The sequence below is a fragment of the Diplotaxodon limnothrissa genome, linkage group LG11, assembly GCF_057381915.1.
Source record: "Diplotaxodon limnothrissa isolate DT_005_m linkage group LG11, D_limnothrissa_male_GT1.1, whole genome shotgun sequence".
Classification (NCBI taxonomy): Eukaryota; Metazoa; Chordata; class Actinopteri; order Cichliformes; family Cichlidae; genus Diplotaxodon; species Diplotaxodon limnothrissa.
In genome coordinates, this window is record NC_140606.1 from 26964468 (window position 1) to 26982693 (window position 18226).

An 18226-nucleotide genomic window follows, 5' to 3' on the forward strand; every position below is an offset into this window, starting at 1 on the left:
TGTTGTAGCTTCACACATAAAAAGGATTTTTTTTTTGTTGTTGCTTTTTTTTGTTTTTGAAAAACGGGGCAGCTGGAGCTCAGCAAGCAGAACTGTGGTTTGATCTCCAGCTCCTCCAGCCTGCAGGTCACAGTGTCCTTACACAGAAACACACTCTATACAGCAGCTCAAAACAGTGGGAGCGATATGTAAATACAGTCTGTTTATACTATTTAAAGTGGAGGAAAAGAAAGAGCAGAAACAGAGAGTTAGCTTTGTGAAAATTTAATACCAATAAATTAACAATATTCAAAATTTAAACAAAAACAAAATTGAATATAGAGTTTATATTAGAATAACTCAAAAAACATTTGGTCAAACTCTTACAGGATGTGGATTAAATACAGAAGATCAACAGCGGCAACGAAATTAAAAGTAAGCGTTTTCATACACAATGTAAAAAAAATAACTTTTGAGTTCAAAGAAAACGAGTGCAAATTCCTCACAGTGTGTCTGACGGTAGGAAAGATTATATCTTTCATATGAGATAGTGCAGAAGTGCAGCTCTTACAAGTAGTACTCTTTATATACACGACTAGAGCAGAGGATTGTTTAGTTCATAAGCCATCTTTCTTTTTCGAGCACTTTAGGGTTTCATCGTGGATTGCATGGGAACGCAACTTCATGAGGACTTGTTAGCGTTTTAATTAATGTTATGAATTCCCACACACACACACACACACACACACACACACACACACACACACACACACACACACACACACACACACACACACACAAAGAAAACATGACTTCAAGAATGAGTTTTCCCTTAATTCAAAGTCACATCTGACTTTGAAGGCTGTGTTTTGGCCCTTTAAATGGAATGGGAATAATATACATTCATATAAATAAATTAACATTAAAAACAATAAATATGAAAGTGCTCCCTTCTTTGATTCTTAGTCAATAAAAAGAAAAGATCAGAGTCTAACTGTAGTTAGATATCATCAACAGCACTTCTCCCCTAACTCCCTTTACTTTAAAGTGTTACGTTTCCACCTCAGACTCTGAGTTATCCAAATTAGACACAGTGGAGCTGTACCATTCAGCACTCTCCTCTTCCTCCTGGACTCCTGACACACCACCGCCTCCTCCGTCTCCTCGGCTGCCTCCTCTGTCTCTTCTCTCGTTAAGCATTTCCATGGCTACTTGGTGGTAGGGGTGCTTGCGTTTGGTGTGCCGCCGGAGGGTGTTGCGCTCGGCAAAGCGCGTGTGGCAAAGCTGGCATTGGTAGGGCTTCTCTCCGGTGTGCACCCTTTGATGGCGCTGGAGCTCACCTGCCTCCCTGAAGCGCTTGGCACAGATGGGGCACACAAAGTTCCTCTGGCCTGTGTGGATGTGCTTGTGTCTCTGTTTAAAACGAGAGACGAACATCCAAATGATTACTCAAAGGCATATAAACAACATTTTAAGTGACATTTATATGCAAGTAAAAGGGCTTGTGGGAGGCGGTGAAGCAAAAATGAACTATCATAGCCCAAGAATCTTTTCCTCTGGTCTGTAATGTTGTTTATTTTTATTTTGCTGTATTCTGGAGCTATCCTCTGTAGAGATGTTTGCTTTCTTTTTACCAATAACGAACTAAAGGGCCTTGTGGTTCTCAAACCATCAAACTGAAAAAAAAAATACATGAGAAATTTCATGTAAAACTATTTTCTTTCTGCTGTCTACATCTGCCAACCAAAAGAAGCAAACAGCTGACTAAAATTATATCTCAGCTGGTGGGGGGTGAAGCCATTAATGTTTACAGTCTGTCATGCTGACACGAGCAGGAATTATAACAGTTCCTTCATGAAAATGCTCATAACAAGCATTTTGGAATAATCAGCCCATAATTTTGAAAAAGAAGCATGACTGCTGAGGTTTTTATACATCTTTGGTGCTTTGAGCCCCACAAGGCAAAGTCTATTTACTGTAGTTCCATTATATTCAGTGGAATACAACTCGGTAAGTCACACCAAAACGATCTAGATAAATAAAAAGCAGTACAGGTCCAGAGGAACGTATGTGTATTTGATTTAGAGGTGAGCTGTTCCTTCGGTGTTTGCTCTCATCTTCGTAGTGCTTCGTTGGCTCTTTTAGCTCACTGTGTGAGTTTTTAGTATATCTGATAATGTCTGCCTCAGCAGGCGCTGGTATTTGAAGCAGAAATCTCTAAATATCAACTCCATAGCTACTGCTTAACTTCTACATAAGTGTGTAGATGAGCAGCAGCTTGACTAAGTTTGATATTTCACCTAGAAAGAGGGTAAGATGTCAGGTGTTTGATGACAGAGGAGCTAAAACAACTGCTTGGACAATAAAACTGACTGCCAGCTATTTTGAGACTTAACTATAACTTCTAATTATTTTTTAAGTGAGAATGTCAGATATTTTGTTTGCAGATTTTACTGATGTTACCTCAAAGAGCCGGACAGTGGGCTTGTAGCTTTTGTGCATGTGTGTGAGAGAGATGCATTCAGGTCGACACGCCATACAAGTTGGTGGCGGCAATGTCCCAGTGGGGCATCTCACATCTGGAGTGTGTGCATACTGTGGGTAGGCTGCAGACCTACAATAAGCCCCACTGTGGGCCCCCCTTGGCTTAGTGTGGGCAGCCCACAGTAATGAAGGTGCTGGGGACTAAACATAATGAAAGGAGTGCATTCTGCTTTCAAAAGTGTGCTGCCACTCACACATCACCCCTACTCTTGCTTCCCTTCACGGAAAATCAAATGAATTCTAAACGTTTATCAGTAACATATAACGCCCTGCGTGGCTGCGCTCCTGCAGCAGAACTACTGAGACCTTTTAACAGCAGTTGGCCTCTCAGATCACATGATCAGGGTTTCTTACCTGTTCCGTACACTTATGTTAAATCCGGAGAAGATCAAGCTTTTAAGGTTGTTGGAACGCCCTTCATCAGCCAATCAGGAGAAGTCATTATTATAGTTAGTTTCCCCTTAATTATCGTCCCATTATTTTTGGCCATAGTTCACATTTGATGTGTTTTTGTAAGAATGAGTGTGTTTGACTGTGTGTCCATATGCTGGAACATGTATACTTGGTTTTATTCAAACTATGAAGCACTTTGGAACTGTGTGTTTTAAAAGGTTCTATACAAATAAAGTTATTGTTGTTGTTGTTACAGAGAACAGAACAAGGGCAGCCAACATCCCCCCAAAAAGCTTTGAATGTCCTTAAAGAAGCCTGGAAAACTTTGAAGAATAAAGGTAGTGATACCAAATAATAATTTTTTGTTTTTCCTTATATGCTGCATGTTTGCACATGTTTCAGTAAATCTCTGTACCCATTTTCCTAGCATAACATAAAGAAATGAGGAGTGGCTCCAGAGTTTTGTGGTGTACTGTATTGATATTATTAAACTGACTAGCTTTCATCTGTGGTTTAGTACCAAGCAGGTCAATGCACCAATGTCAGGTTTGTCTCCAGGAGTGTGGCTGGTACTTTTCGAATAAATCAGCTAATTGTTCATGAACAATATTTGCACATTTACACACATATTAAAGTTTGTTTTTGCTGCTCCCAAGTGGCCAACATATTCATTTGTTATTACTTGTCTTTAGGATGAAATGATGGTTATGATTAGCTTGTGCTGACCTGCAGATGGCTGGAGCGTTTGAAGGCTTTGCCGCATTGCTGGCAAACATGAGGCTTCTTCTGCGAATGGGTAATGGCATGGCGCTCAAGGTCGGAGAGGTAAAAGAAGACCCTCGGGCACAGCTGGCAGTACAGCACCCTTCGGGAGCCCGCGGTGTTGGGTGACTGCTCTGGAGAGAGTGGATCTAGCGGGTCAAGTTTACCAGGGGGTAGGATAGGTCCGATAGAAGGGGAGGTAGGAGCAGCCGTGTTAGAGAAATAAAGATGGTCATCCAGAGGTAAATGTTCAGAGTGAAGGTCTGATTTGGAGTCAGGTGATTGGGCGTCTAATTCTGAGGCGGGCTGAGATAAAGAGTCATAGGTCAAACTAGCAGACGGCGGTCTCGGAGACGATGCTGTAAAATTTGATGGCTTGTTGTTTTCATTGGAGACCTCTTGAGCAGATATGGCTTCATTTCCAGGGTTTGATTCAGAGTAAGTGATCTGAGTTTGAATAAGAGGAACTGAGCTGTGGTCATCCTGAAGAGCAATAGTGGATGAAGGGACAGTGAGAGACGTAAGAACGGAGCCAGAATTTATGTTATTCACGCCAGACAGGATGACAGGGGGGTTATTGGGGCGGAGTCTGATGACAGGGTGAGACAGTGTAGGAAGAGGCGATCCCAATGTGCTAACCTGACCAGAGGACAGAGGAAGGGAGACCGGAGCTGCGGCCGTAATCTGGGACAGCTGGCCGGTCGAGGAGTCGAGGACAGCAATAGGGGTGGAGGTAGCGGTGGACTCACCAGAGGAAGAAGGTACAGAGGAAAGGAGAAGAAACACGGGAGTGGAAGCACCATGTGAAGTCTGAGTAACTGAAAGGGGAAGAGAGAGACCGAGTGAAGCCGAGGAGAGGTGAGAAGAGGAGGACAGGAGGAGAACAGGAGCATTGCCTGCAGGATTTGCGACAAGTTGAATGGGTTGGGTGGGGACTGATATCCCAGAGGAAGGGGACAAAACAGAGCTGGCATCCTGAACAGCTTTAACGCTCGGCTCTGCAGCCACTGAAGGGTTTGCGTTTGTAATCAAACTTGTGAAGACTTCTGGAGCTTTATCCTGATCATCACCTAGTGATGAAGAATCACTGATAGGGGGTGGCGAGGGGTAAAAATCACCAGAAGGTGCATTTAGGGCATTATCTGTACTTTGGCTGGGACCTGCTAACGGTGCCAAAAGCGACGACTCCTTTCCTTCTGCTTCTTCTGAATTAGCATGATCAGACTGAGAATCCTCCACCCTGGAAGCATTGACTTGTGGCACTTTGAGTCCATCCGGATTGAGCATATACGGAATTCCCTGGTCATCGATGAGAAGAAGATTTTCAGTGTCACAGTCTATCGAAGAGAGAGAGGTCAAAACAGAGGTAGAAAAGAAAGAGGGAGACAGAAGAGCATCTTCAAGAGTATCTGTGCCGCATCCCTCATCGTCCTCTTCTACTATGTCTCTGTCTCCTTCTCCCTCATATTCATCCACCTCCATGATCAGAGAGCTCTCACAGCCCGAGTCATCCAAGAAACGCCCATATCGCCTCTCTCGGCTCTCCCTTTTCTTGGGCAAACTCAGGTCCAGAGGTTCTGTCTGCTCCTCCGTTTCAACCTCATTGAATGTTTTGCAACACTTCAAGTCCATTTCTCGCAAAATTAAAGGAACATTTTTCTGAATTTCCTTCTCTGTAGTTTCCTCTTTAATCCTCGGCTGACTTAAAAACTTAACTGTATTAGCAGTAAAAGGAGTTTCCGACCCATCAATGTGGACAATTTTAACATCCAAAATGTCTCGGTCTTTACACAATTTATCCCGTTTCTCTGCTTCTGTCTCAGGAAATGCTTCGGCTTCTTCTTCAGTCTTCTGGTAAGTAACTTCCATGATTTCTCCTTCATTTTTAACAGCTGGCACACAGATTTCACGTTTCTTCTGTGATTCAGCAGAGACCAACACGGGTCCCTGAAATTCTGAGAGAGCAAAGTCTTTGGTCAGGCTGATAGCAGAGTTTGTGATTGGCTTCTTGCACCGTGGAGGGACAACAATTTTGATTCTTATTGGCTGGCTGTGCAAAACAGGCACTCCAGACTTTACTGTAATTGGCTGTCTGAGCCCACCAATCTTAGTTGTTTCCTGAGAGGCTGGCTCATAAGTCCCGCCCACCTCTGGCTTTTTCCCATTGATTGATAGAGCATCTTGCCTGATGGTCACTGCTGCCGTGACAGGGCATGGCTGGAGGTTACCTGGTACAGTACTGCATGCAGTTTCGTCCTTTGGGTCCAATAAAGTCTCTGGCCCTGATCCCTCTCCACACTGGCTGCCATTTTGGACATCCAGGCTGCCACTGGTCAGGACTGAAGCCAACTGAGAATCCATCTTGGGGCATACCTAGTTATATTTCTTTTAAATAAAAGTAAAATAATAGATTAGACACTAAAATAAGGACAATTATAATAAAGAAAATGTGCATTTTAATTATAGCCTTTTGCTTATACCAGGAGAGGAAGATTATTAAATAAATATCCTTAGTTGGCTGGATGGGAGAAGAAGAAGAAGAAAGTCTGGGGATTATTGGGGTCAACTTTAGTGCGAAATGCCCAAACCCACTAGTGCTGTGATATTATAAGCAGCGTGCAGACTATTCAACCTAAATCCTCGGGCCGAAACGATGAACGACTCGTATGACCCTCTTCCTCAACAGCAAACGTGCTGTCACTTTACATGATCCCAAATCTTAGCTCACAATTCCTAACGACGGATCACCGATAATGAAAAAAAACGCACCGGAGTACAGAAGGGTCCGAATGATGCGAGTGAAATTTCATTTCCTGGCTTACACTTCTTCCGTCCACATTCATCATACATGATGAAACCTTCCATTATAAAATTCGCATCAGAACATTATTCATACCCGGTTAAGCTCGCAAGAACCAGCCTGTTCTACCCCCTTTCTGCTTATAAACCGAGAAGAACTATCCGCGGAGGACGCCATTACGCACAGTCCTAGGTCCGAAATGCCAACGTTATTATTATTCCGCGTGTGCGCCCTGACGGCTCTCGGACCTGGGACAACGCTGTCGCAAACGCGCGCGTCGGAGTAGAAAACCCCCCCATGTATATTTACACACAGTCGTGGCATGGAGCGGATCCTTCCCCTTGCACCGGAGCTTCCTCGGACCCACAGCCAGCCATTTTAGAGCCGAGGGTCCGAGATACCGCGAGCGCAGCTTTAGGACAAACTTTCCCGGTGAGCTGTCATTTATTCCAGCCGTGCTGTCAGAGCCGGTGTTGTGCCGGACACGCTTTCGATACATTTAAAAACTGGATTTTAAACTATACTCCACCCATACTCTCGCTGCATAGGGACTGGCTTACCCAAGCTGTGGATATTTCCGGAGGACCAAATATGACTGTGCAGTGTAAAGGGTGATGCTGCGAATGCTGTGGGAGGGAGGGGTCAAGGGGAGTTGCTATGGTGTCGCAGCCTACCGGGTCCGACCAGTAGCCATGTTCAGCCTATGAGTACTGTTGAACCTGCAGCCTGCAAAGAAAGGCTCTCTGTGCTCCCAAGAATCAAAGAGAAGGGGGCAAAGCAGGAGAGGTAAAGTGGAATCACACAGGAGGGTTTTATTTGCCATCAAAGAGCTGGAGAGCAAAGCATTTTTACAATATTTTATTTCAAATCTCTCATGTTAAAAACTTACAAGCTTTGAGACTTGATGCGTCGGGCTCAACAGAAGAAAAAAGATCACACAGTGAAACATCACAGAGTCGAGTCATTATGAATTAGGCTACATGAAGGTATCGTCAGGGGTATAGCTGGTACTACTGTATTATACACACACACAGTCATGATTACATATAGATTGCATCTATGGCACAATTTGGTTGAATTACTTCACAGTTATGCCTGCAGTTGAATAGTATTCAGGGCAAAGAGAGGAAAGTTGAGAGCAGTGGTGAAACCCCGTGAGGCCAAAAGAAAGACATCTTAGGCTGCTGATCCACAAAAGCTGTGAAATCAAAAAAAATAGTCCCTGCATCTAACTAACTGTAGCTCTGATGGTTACAGAGAAGCTGCAGAGCGGTCAGGGAGGAGGTGTACGGAGGGCGTGTGTTTTGGAAGTGCTCGAATTGTGGCACAGTGTCTGTCATGAGCGCTGGGTGGGTCGAGATCAGACGTGCAGGTCATTACTCCACGTCGCCGGGCTCGCATGCTTCAATTTCCGAGACCAGCCGATGAGGAAAGAGTTTATACTGCAGCCACGTTGGCTCTGAAGAACGATAAGATTGCACAACTATTAGAAACACTTCATGGCGTTACAGATGTTAGTTACACGTGACAAAGAACCGGGCACGGCGGCTGGTGCAGGTTTACCAAGGTAGCAGGCTGGTGTCTGCAGCTTTCCATTAAAGCAGGTCTGGGTTGCGGTGAAGCTGCATTGCTTACGAGAATGTTTGCAGAAGAACGTCACGTTTTTCCCGTGGGGAACCATGGCATCTGTAACATCAAACGGCCAGCGTTTCACGCCACCAATCATCACGCGGCTTCGCTCGGCAGGAATGAGACAACGAGCTGTGAGGGTGACCAACAAGGTATGAAAGTATCATATAAACATCAGACACATAATGCTGTGTTTATTAATTGCCGTGTGTAGGTGCACATTTATTTGAGTTTCTAGGACTTTATGCAAAGGTGTCTCTCTACATTTTACTTCAGCTTTGTTAAATAGTCCGGATATTAGATTGGATCGTTCCTCACCTCTACAGTGCGGGGGCGGCGCACTCCAGCTGCCATTGGACAGACAGGTGATCATCTGGGGTCCATCCAGGAGGAAGTTCTTTTTGCACAGGTAGTGGATGTCAAAGCCCACTTCATACTCAGTCTTTTGGACAGCCACTACATAGCCCTGCTCCACCTCTGTAGGAGGCTGGCAGTACACTTCTATTGAAGAAAGCAGGTTTATCAGTAAACTTAATCAGAAGGTTTGCTGACATTTAAAACACAGGAGCAGAGTTACTATTTCACAGGACAAATGCACAGTTGCTCAATTTTCCATCATTGTTTAAAACCTTGAAACTCCACTGAAGTAACCTCGCTCTTATCTTTAACATGTTTTAATAAATGACAGGCCCAGCCGTACTCCCGTTGGCCTGATTCGAGAACTATCCTCAAAGAATTTTCCATTTCTGTTAAACAGGCCATGAAATCCCAGGTTTGACCACACGATGGCAGAGAAGCACTGCAAAACGGAGCAGTAGCTCCTGAAAGATGCATGCCTGAGAGTGTCTGTGTGTTTCTGTCTGGCTTCTCTGATTCAGTATTTCTTAAATATCAGCTCTCAGAAATGCATGCATGCTACAAATGATGGAAAAACAAACCATTTCTGAGCTGATGTTATATTTAGACTGTTTGATCATTCGCTACCCAAGCATTTTCTGCTAACCTGCTAAAAAAATGGATGAAGTTACACTAAGAGTGAAGAAAACGTAGCACACATGCATGTTCACACATGATGGTTAGTCAGCACAGGACGCCCTGTACACTTACTTTTACAGATCGGGTGAGGATACTGCCAGGTCTGATTCTCCTGGCAGAAATTTTCCCTGCTCCCCACTATATCCGCCCTGCAGGAGAAAAAGGAAAGAGTGATGGAGACAGACGGTGGTGCGACATGTACAGTACTGACTAAATGTGATGGAGAAAAAGGTGTAAATGTTTCCTTTTTCCACCGTCTCTCTGTGAGAGTGACTAAATTTTGTGTGCACAGTTCTCTGGCTGACACATCCACTCAGGCTCATCTTATCCTGTGAGATGAGTCAGTGCGTAAAGGGGAGTCAATACAAGATTAGACTGTAATGACCTAGTTAGCTCAATGGAGAGATCGTCAGCTGGGAGATCAAAATGAATTCCCTGCCATTCATTGCTCATCACACCTCTGCTGTATTCAAGCCTTCCCTTCACTCCCTCCCTCTTCTTCACACTCCGTCTCCGTTCTCTCACTTCCTCCATTTCCATCTCTGTGGCATTTCAAGTTTTGAGACCCCCGCACATTCACACTCAACGTTAACCCTGCCCTCACCCAGACAGGCAGCTGTAGCGGATGGATGTTCCTACAGCAGCGTCTCCCTGAATGCTGAAGGTGTTGGTCACTTCCTCGGGCAGAGGGCAAGTCTGGACAGCAGCAAGTTCAGGTGACTCTGATAGTCAAAGAAGACAAGAGGCAGTGAATGGCAGGTTAAACATGCTATCTATAAAATACACTCACTGGCCACTTCATTAGGTACATCAGTTCACCGGTTTGATAATGCAAATATGTAATCAGCCAATCACATGGCAGTAAGCCAGTGCATTTGATCATATAGACATGATCGTGTCGACCTCCTGAAGTTGAAATGGAGCATCAGAATATGAAAGGTGTCTCAAGTGACTCTGTATCTGGTCTGTTTATTTCAGAAACTGCTGATCTACTGTGATTTTCCACCATAACCATCTCTAGAGTTTACAGAGAATGATCTGAAAAAGAGAAAATATCCACTCGTAGCCAGTTCTCTGGGTGAAAATGTCTTGTTGATGCCAACGGTCAGAGGAGAATAGTTCAAGCTGATAGTAGAACAACAGTAACTCAAATAACCACGTGTTACAACTAAGATATGCAGAAGAGCCTCTCTCAACGCACAGCGTTGAGCTACAGCAGCCATAACATATACTGCTCCTGTTACCTAAGAAGAGGAAACTGTGCCTTCAGTTCACTCAGGCTCACCAACGCTGGACTGTAGAAGACTGGAAAAAAAATGTTGCCTGATCTGATGAGTCTCGATTCTTGCCGCAACATTTCTTGCCTTGTATCAGCAGTTCGGGCTGGTGGTGGGGGTATGATGTTCCAGAGGGATATCCTTTAAATGCCAAAGTATACCAAAGTATTGTTGCTAACCATGTCCATCCCTTTATTGCTGCAGCAACAGTGGGATGCTGTCACGTCAATATGGACCAAAATCTCTGAGGAATCTTTCCAGCACCTTGATAAATCTATGCCACGAAGGATTAAGGCAGCTTTGAAGGTTAAAGGGGGTCCAGCTCAGTACTAGCAAGATGTAACCACAAAATGGTAAGTCAGTGTACAAAGTCAAAATACACACAGTCACCTTTGTCATTCTCCAAATGCAGTTTCTTTTCTGTATCTACTGGTACGCTGACTCTGAACTACACTTCATTGGCAAATATTGCACTTTTTAGGAAAAACATTAATATTATTATTGTGTTGTTGTTGCAGGGTTTTTCAGTGGCAGAAAAGACCCAGTCTACTCCATTCATCTGCTAACTAACTATAATCACAGGCATTACAGACTGCAGGAGTACATATAAACATCTAAAGATCAGACTGCACAAAAGTGCACAAAACTGCAGTCATTGCAAGAGTAAAGCATTCAATAGCATACATGTCCTCATGCATTTGTTTCCAAGACATTAAGTATATTAAGTGAATGATAATAATGACTCACAATGACCCCAAAAAAGCCCTCGATTGAGTGACATAGATGTGATAAGAAAGGTAAAATCTACTATCAGAGTTTGCTATCAGAGTATAGTTTGGTTAGTTTTGGGCAATGACGACCTAATAGCTAGTTTTAGGAAAAGATGGTAGTTTGGGTTAAAATATCTGCGTCTTAAGGAGCCGCTGTGACAAAAAGCCCTGAATGCAAACTCGTCCCATGTGTGAAGAAAATCAAGAAAAAACCTGAAGGAAATGAAACAGGAAGAAAAACAGAGAGCAGGACCAGCCATCATGTCATCTCATTTGACTTGTGTTAACCAAGGTTTCCATATAGTTTGTGACCCACAGAGGCGTTTGACACAGTGTCTTGTTTTATTCAAGTTGAAACAGGCCTTCTTAGATAATAAATCAAAGTTCGACGAGCAGGTGAAACGCCGCCCCGCACGTCCCCGAGCTCACAGCTCTAACTGTGATTGTATAACACCTGGCATTGTTCATTCCTAGATGTTTGAGTGCCTCACGCTTGTGGAAATATAAATATCAAGAGTGGTGCTTGGAGAGAGGCTGGAGTGACCTGAGCTGCATCAAGCGCGGGGTTTCAAAACTGAACACGGCTTTGAAAGGTAGAGACAGCGCTCGCCCGAGGGCTATCTTGGTATCTGAAACCGAGAAACGTTAATGTGAGAATGTAAAGGGACCTATGGGAGAGGGAGAGTTACAACTCTGTTTGGCTGCAGTTGAGAGCCCGAAGCAGAGTTCTGTTTTCACATACCGCCCTGCTCCTACCTTGTACCGCTGCCACCCACACAGGCTGCAGCACCAAAGTGCTATAAAGCAGGTATACCAAATTCATCTTCTAAAAACTGTAAAACTGTGATGTTTTGTTTTGTTTTTTATTCAACGAAACAGCGCTAAATATGCACCAATTAGACCGAGATGAAAGATGTAACGGTACACCACGGTTCCCATATACTTTAGACCTCTTTATACTATGGGGTTTTTTTCCAATAAAAATATACACAGAGACATATCCACACAACACAAGCTGAAAAGCCTAGAGCTGCACACTTGTCCTTGGCTCCTATTGTAGAGAGAGACCTTATCAGAGGCCTCGGATGGAAGCGGATGAGAGGAGAAAGAGATGAGAGGAAAAGAGGATGAGAAGAAAGAGCAGAGGAGAAGAGAACTGGGAACAGAAAGGCCTCGAGCAGCGTGAGCAAGAGAGCTTTCAGACTGTAATCTGTCGCCCACACACACAAGCACACACAAACACAGTCGTGTATCTGACTTCACAGCGCATTGACACATTAATTTCCTGGAGACTTATTTCAACCTCAACTATGACTACTATTTGCCTAATCCTGACCTAAACCCAACCTTACTCTACCCCTCACATTTATATGTTAAACTAGATTGATTTCAAATGCATTGATTTGATTTTTGTCCCCATAAGGAAGGCATGTCCCCAGCATGAGTAATGCTTGGACACACACACACACACACATCTACCTCTCTACGTGTTGTTAAACGCACACCCTCACTCACATCAGACCCGCATTCACACTCGCTCTCGCTGGCGCAGCGTGCACGCAGCTCCGTGCCACTTTGACAGTGATCTGCCGCCCACTGCCTCTCAGCAGGCACGAAGGAGCTCGGCTCACACTCTAACACACATGCAAAGGACACACAATACAAACACTCTCACACGCTCTAAACCCACCTACCTTCTGCCTGTCTCTCAGAAGGAGGATACTCTACGAGCGAGCTGAGAATTGTATCCTTATTTCATCTCTGAATTGGTGAAAAAATCCTGAGGGTGAGACTGAAACGCAGCAGGGTTGAGGATTTCTAGGAAAGCATGTAGCTGCAGGTGGGCGATGAATGTAACAGGCCTCAGACCTTTAAAGCTGAATTACATTGTTATCATGAGCGTTGACAGGTTGACCTAAGCAATAGTACTGATCAGGTCTGGGGAGATACTAAGAAGAACCTTATGTTGCACGCTGCAACTTTATAGAGGTGAAGTAGTGAGGATGCCTTTTGTTTGAATTCAATTCAGAATCAACGCTTATTTTTCTATATTTCATGAGACAGAAACATAAAATATCTGCAGCCCACAGTGCTTGCAGTGGCAGTGCAGTAGTCTTCAAGTGGGTTTGCTTTTTAACACCCTGTCTTCTGGGTTTTAACTTTGGATATGTAATAATTTAAATAAGCAATGTATTTTTTATAAACTCTGGAGTCTGTTGTCAGTTTACATTGCCGCTCACAAGCCTGATTCGAACAACACGGTTACCTTGGGGCAGAGAAGCACTTTGGTTGTAAATTAACACTAATCGAAGGCCTTTGAACTTGCTCTCTTTGAATTGACATTTGTTCTTCCCTCTCGCTCTTTCTCTGTTGTTAGCACGCTCGCCTTAGCACAAGAAGGTTCTGGGTTCAAACCTTCCCGAGGCTTTTCTGTGCAGAGTTTGCATGTTCTCTGTGTGTCTGCGTGGGTTCCCTCCAAGGACGCTGTCTTCCTCCCACAGAGCAAAGACAGGCATGTTAGGTTTCAAATGTATGGTTAAATGTGGCTTGCAGTCTAAAACGCTTTAAGTGGTCAGTAAGACCAGAAGAGTACTATATAAATGCCTTTCTGTTTCCAATACGCTGGTCACATGTTTATTATAGATCTAGTACCAACCTATATCTTTAAACACAGCATGAGCAAAGTTTTAGTTGAACCTGTGTTTATGCGTGATTACACTTTCAGGCCGTAATTAGTCTTTTTTGCCTTGTTGGTTTTTGTGGTAGGTTTATTTTGTCTAGCCTTACATTATAATTTTGACCATATGTAGACTGCATCTTGCCCTCTAGTTCAGCAGCAGCATAAATACAACTGAAACAAGCAAATAATGTTACAAACACAGTTTCCAAAAACACACACATGAGCTGCAGACAAGAAGCAAGTCTGCTATAGTGAGCACATTTTCATCTCAGCTCTTGTGTATGGTAGTCCTGTTGCTATGGAAGCCACTGTAATAAATAAATTGTCATCTATAAGTTAAAATTTCAGGTTATTATCTCAAATTTGTGACGTATTGACTCACCACTGAGGAAATAGACATTTTTGAGATAATAACTTTAAATTTTGACTCAGCTCTGCGTGGCAAAAAAATAAATAAATAAAAGATAAATCTCAGCGGAGGAAACAGGGAATCATCTGTTTATAGCACCAAATACACTGCCTACCTTTCTGCTTTCTGTGTGGCAGATCCTTCCAGCAGGTACTGGAGAGGAGGTGTGGTTTGTTCCCAATTAGCATCACTGGAAACACCTGAGCCCAGTGTGCCAATGATCTGTAAAAGCCCTCAGAGCTCAATTACTGTGTCTCTCCTTTGTAAGAGGCTGTTTTTGGTTGTAATTGCTCCTTAGTTTGTTTTCTTGCACTAAATAATGTTGCCTCCACCCCCAACAGGACTGACTTCATACACCATAGCTAGTTTTTATTCTTTCTTTATGTTTCTTTTATTAAAAATAAAATGTTTCTTTGTTGGCAGTTGTGTGCTTCTCCATTTCTGTCATGGCAGTTCAACATTGCTGATGTAATATTTTGACATTAAGTGTTTCTGATTTAGTTTAGAAGGCTATATAAATGCAAGATTCCTACAGAGGCTGCCATTAGTTTTATTTATCCATCCATTATCTTCCACTTATCCTTTTCAGGGTCGTGGGGGGCTGGAGCCTATCCCAGCTGTCTTAGGGCAAAAGGCAGGGTACAACCTAGACAGGTTGCCAGTCTGTTGCAGGGCTAACACATAGACACAGACAACCATTTGCACTCACGTTGGGCAATTTAGAGTTTTTCCATTAACCTAACCCCACGAACTGTGTGTCTTTGGACTGTGGGAGGAAGCCAGAGAACCCTGCAGAACATGCGGGTGTGTTTTGTACCATCATCTAACACAGTAACACAATAACTAATGAGTGATAAGAAATGTATGATCCATCTAGAAGGCTCACTAGCTGATTAGCAATATTATCTCTATCTAGCTTGAATTCTTTCTCTGGTGTTTTCTCATCTGCTTTAATGACTCGCTCACACTGTTTTTCTGTAACACTATGTTTTGCCACTAATTCAAATGTCAGTAAGTAAACAGTTGTAATTCTTCCACTTTCTGAGTTGGTCCATAAATTCCAGATTATTTGCCCTTACATGTAACGTGGCATTTATGAATCTTACGAAAGAATCCAAATGTTGGGATTATTCAACATGACCCATGAAGTAAAAAAGGCAGCTTGCGATGCTCTGGGACGTTCTACATTTTTGTTTTCTAAAAAACAAATAAAACATGCTTGTGTATCTTTGTGTTGAACTTGTTTACCTCTAAATGTTGCACACGTATATGTTCTTGCACACATATTTTTTGAAATGCATATTCTTTGTATTTAAGATAAGAAACATGTAAGACATACTGTATGCATGCACAGACACAGCTGTGTATTCAGCTTTTGTCTCCTTTTTAAAGTTCTCGACAGTTCAATGGAATAACCGAGGCTCTGGTTGCTATGGTGATGGGGAGAATAGGTCCCAGTTGTGTAATGTCTACGTTGACACAAATCACAGAGGGGTTTCTGGATTTCTCGTCTCACATATACACCCACAAACAGCTGTGTGTGTTCACTGCATAGACCTCCAGCTGACCACTACCTGTCAGGAAGAAACCCGAACCAAAGAACATTTTCCCGTGACCTCAAACCTACCTGTGCAGATGGGCTCATCGCCACTCCACTGTCGGTCACCCTGACAACGCCGAATAGTGGCATCCATGCCGCTGGGCAATGTGAATCCTGGCTTGCAGCGCACTTCAAGCAGGGCAGAAAAGGAGTGAGTGGGAGAGAGGAGGCGAGCTTCTGCGTTTTCGCTGTGGGGTAGAGGCCAGGGACAAGTACGACCTGAGGATGAAAGAGATGGTCCAGAGAGAGGAGAGAAAACAAGAGGCAGGGAACAAAACAATTCAGAGAATGTGCAGGAGACAAATGAAAAGAGCACAAATGAGGCTGTATAATGAGTCTGGATACACGCACAGTGCTCCCTTTTACAGCACAGAAGCATAATAAAAAGCTTCTGTTCAGCACTGGCATAAGGCTTTTATTTTATTTTCCATCAAGAAACACACACACACTGATGTATGTTGGCACAGCTGCATATGCGTACGCATTTGCACGCACACACACACACACACACACACACACACCCTTTTAATAGCTGAGCCCACAATGCTTTTCAAAGTGAGAACTGACAGCACACATGCATACAAATAGTTACCTGGAGCCACACAGCTGAGACCACACTGGCCGTCACACAGACACTGGCGTTTGCTGCCACAGTCACTGTCAGCTTTGCAGGGTCGTGGACACATCCTCCTTCCCTCCTCTCCCACAAGCCTCTCCGGACATGACCCTGTTGTGATACCCACACACTGTTACACAGTAATTGCCCCTTTGTTTACTCCTATTTCATTCATGGCCCCCCATAAAAAAAGGGGAAAAAAGACAAACGCTGTGTCGTAAAGAGATTTTGTTTGCCAATTCTGCTCTGTTTTCTCTGTGAAGGAAAGCAAATTCAGTGTGGGTGGCCGGGCAAACACTTGCCACCCAGGTTGCAGAACGAAGAGGTTTTTCGATGGCGGGCTTTGCTGCTGTGTGCCTTTCAGCTATCAATCTTGTTCTTCACTGAAAAGTGAGTGTGTTTGTGTGAGAAACTTTATCTAAAATGCAATTCATGCAATTCTGAGTCATACATCATAAAAACCACAGTGAATTACTGTACATAAACATCAACATGACCTTGTCATTTGAGACGGAAAGGGGAGGGGATGTGGGGGAAACAAACTCGGTGCCCCATTTTTCGATTCTCAGAATGAAAATGTGTGCGCTGCTGTATTCACTCTGCTCAAAAGCACATGTGCACACAAAAAACATGAATGCGCAGCACATGATCGTTCCAGACATGGCATACATATTTAGCACCTATGATATTATATAACTAATTAGTCACTATGAAATGCAGGCCAGTATTATGGAAGACTTGGAACTGTTCATGTGAAGGTAAACAATGATCCAAAACAGCTTTGCAATCATTAACTACTGACTAGAAAGCCATACATTTATGATGTAGGCTACGTGCAAAATATACATACAAAATAAACATTAAAATAAAATCTTAGTTTCTTAATTAGTACACTATGACCAACATTTGCCACTTTCCAACTGACTAATTGCGTACGTCTGTATCCGAGCTATGTGCTCACCTAAATTTCAAACTACAACTTAGAGAAAGATGAAGCATTTCAGGGAAAATCCTAATGGCATCACTAAAGAGCATTCAGTCCAGCTGCGTTAACTGTGTATGCAGGGATCAGTGCTCTTCCAGGTGAAAGTGATGGAGGGCTTACCTGAATCCTGCAGGGATACGGTTCCAGTCAGAGCCCACATGGACAGCAGCAGCAGTGCACGGTCCATCTTTGGAGCGAGGATATGAGCAAGGGACACGCAGATGCAGCATTTTTAAGGAAGGGGGGAACAAAGGGTGGGAGAGGGGGAGAAAGAGGGAGAGGTCCAAAGAGAAAGAGAGGGAGAAGTGGAGAGAGAGAGGGTACAGCCCAGGAGCACACATCTGGTTCGTGTTGAGGAGGAGAAAAGTGAGGAAAATTCCACTCTGAAGGACCTTTCACCCATTTCTGTTGAGACAACAGATAAAGGGGGTGACATATGCATAACTACTGTCCACACAGAGAATTAACAAACAGGAAATGCTATAAAAGGAAGAAACTGATAGATTTGACTTTATATATTGAATGCAATATATATGTGTGTGTGTGTGTGAGCACCAAAGTAGGTCAGTGTGGCTTTTTTAATGCTTTATCTTACGCATAGCCCATCATATAAACTTTTTTACATTATCTTACCTTATATACTCTAACTCAGTCTCTTAAACGTAGTGTGCATTTAATTATAAAATGCATAAAACACTCTTTAAATTTATTTACAGGAACCAGAACTGCCTCAGTTGGGCAAGACTT

The 18226-nt window shown here is 43.4% G+C and overlaps 2 protein-coding genes across 2 annotated transcripts; both read right to left on the reverse strand.

Annotated features, from left to right (window-relative positions):
* Nucleotides 1-983: 983 nt before the first annotated feature.
* LOC146622945 (uncharacterized) lies at nt 984-6049 on the reverse strand. The gene is made up of 2 exons (XM_085365550.1): nt 3643-6049; nt 984-1392 (listed from the first exon to the last, which is right to left on the reverse strand). Exons 1-2 carry the CDS (start codon nt 6037-6039, stop codon nt 1030-1032), a joined length of 2760 nt encoding a protein of 919 aa, XP_085221676.1. The 5' UTR covers nt 6040-6049; the 3' UTR covers nt 984-1029.
* A 1277-nt stretch (nt 6050-7326) lies between these two features.
* On the reverse strand, nt 7327-17666 carry ntd5 (ntl-dependent gene 5). Its single transcript, XM_085365551.1, has 8 exons — nt 17600-17666; nt 16471-16605; nt 15906-16097; nt 9747-9864; nt 9215-9291; nt 8426-8608; nt 8042-8239; nt 7327-7937 (listed from the first exon to the last, which is right to left on the reverse strand). Exons 1-8 carry the CDS (start codon nt 17664-17666, stop codon nt 7855-7857), a joined length of 1053 nt encoding a protein of 350 aa, XP_085221677.1. The 3' UTR covers nt 7327-7854.
* Nucleotides 17667-18226: the final 560 nt, after the last annotated feature.

Bases quoted from the DNA above. Each gene is read 5' to 3' on its own strand.
- LOC146622945 (XM_085365550.1), bottom strand. From the start codon at position 6,039: ATGGATTCTCAGTTGGCTTCAGTCCTGACCAGTGGCAGCCTGGATGTC. The intron at 1,393-3,642 runs GTCAGCACAAGC...CGTTTTAAACAG, and splicing joins AACGCTCCAGCCATCTGCAG to AGACACAAGCACATCCACAC.
- ntd5 (XM_085365551.1), bottom strand. From the start codon at position 17,666: ATGGACCGTGCACTGCTGCTGCTGTCCATGTGGGCTCTGACTGGAACC. The intron at 9,865-15,905 runs GTAGGTTTGAGG...TTTGACTATCAG, and splicing joins CGATGAGCCCATCTGCACAG to AGTCACCTGAACTTGCTGCT. The intron at 9,292-9,746 runs GTGAGGGCAGGG...TTTCTCCTGCAG, and splicing joins CGCTACAGCTGCCTGTCTGG to GGCGGATATAGTGGGGAGCA.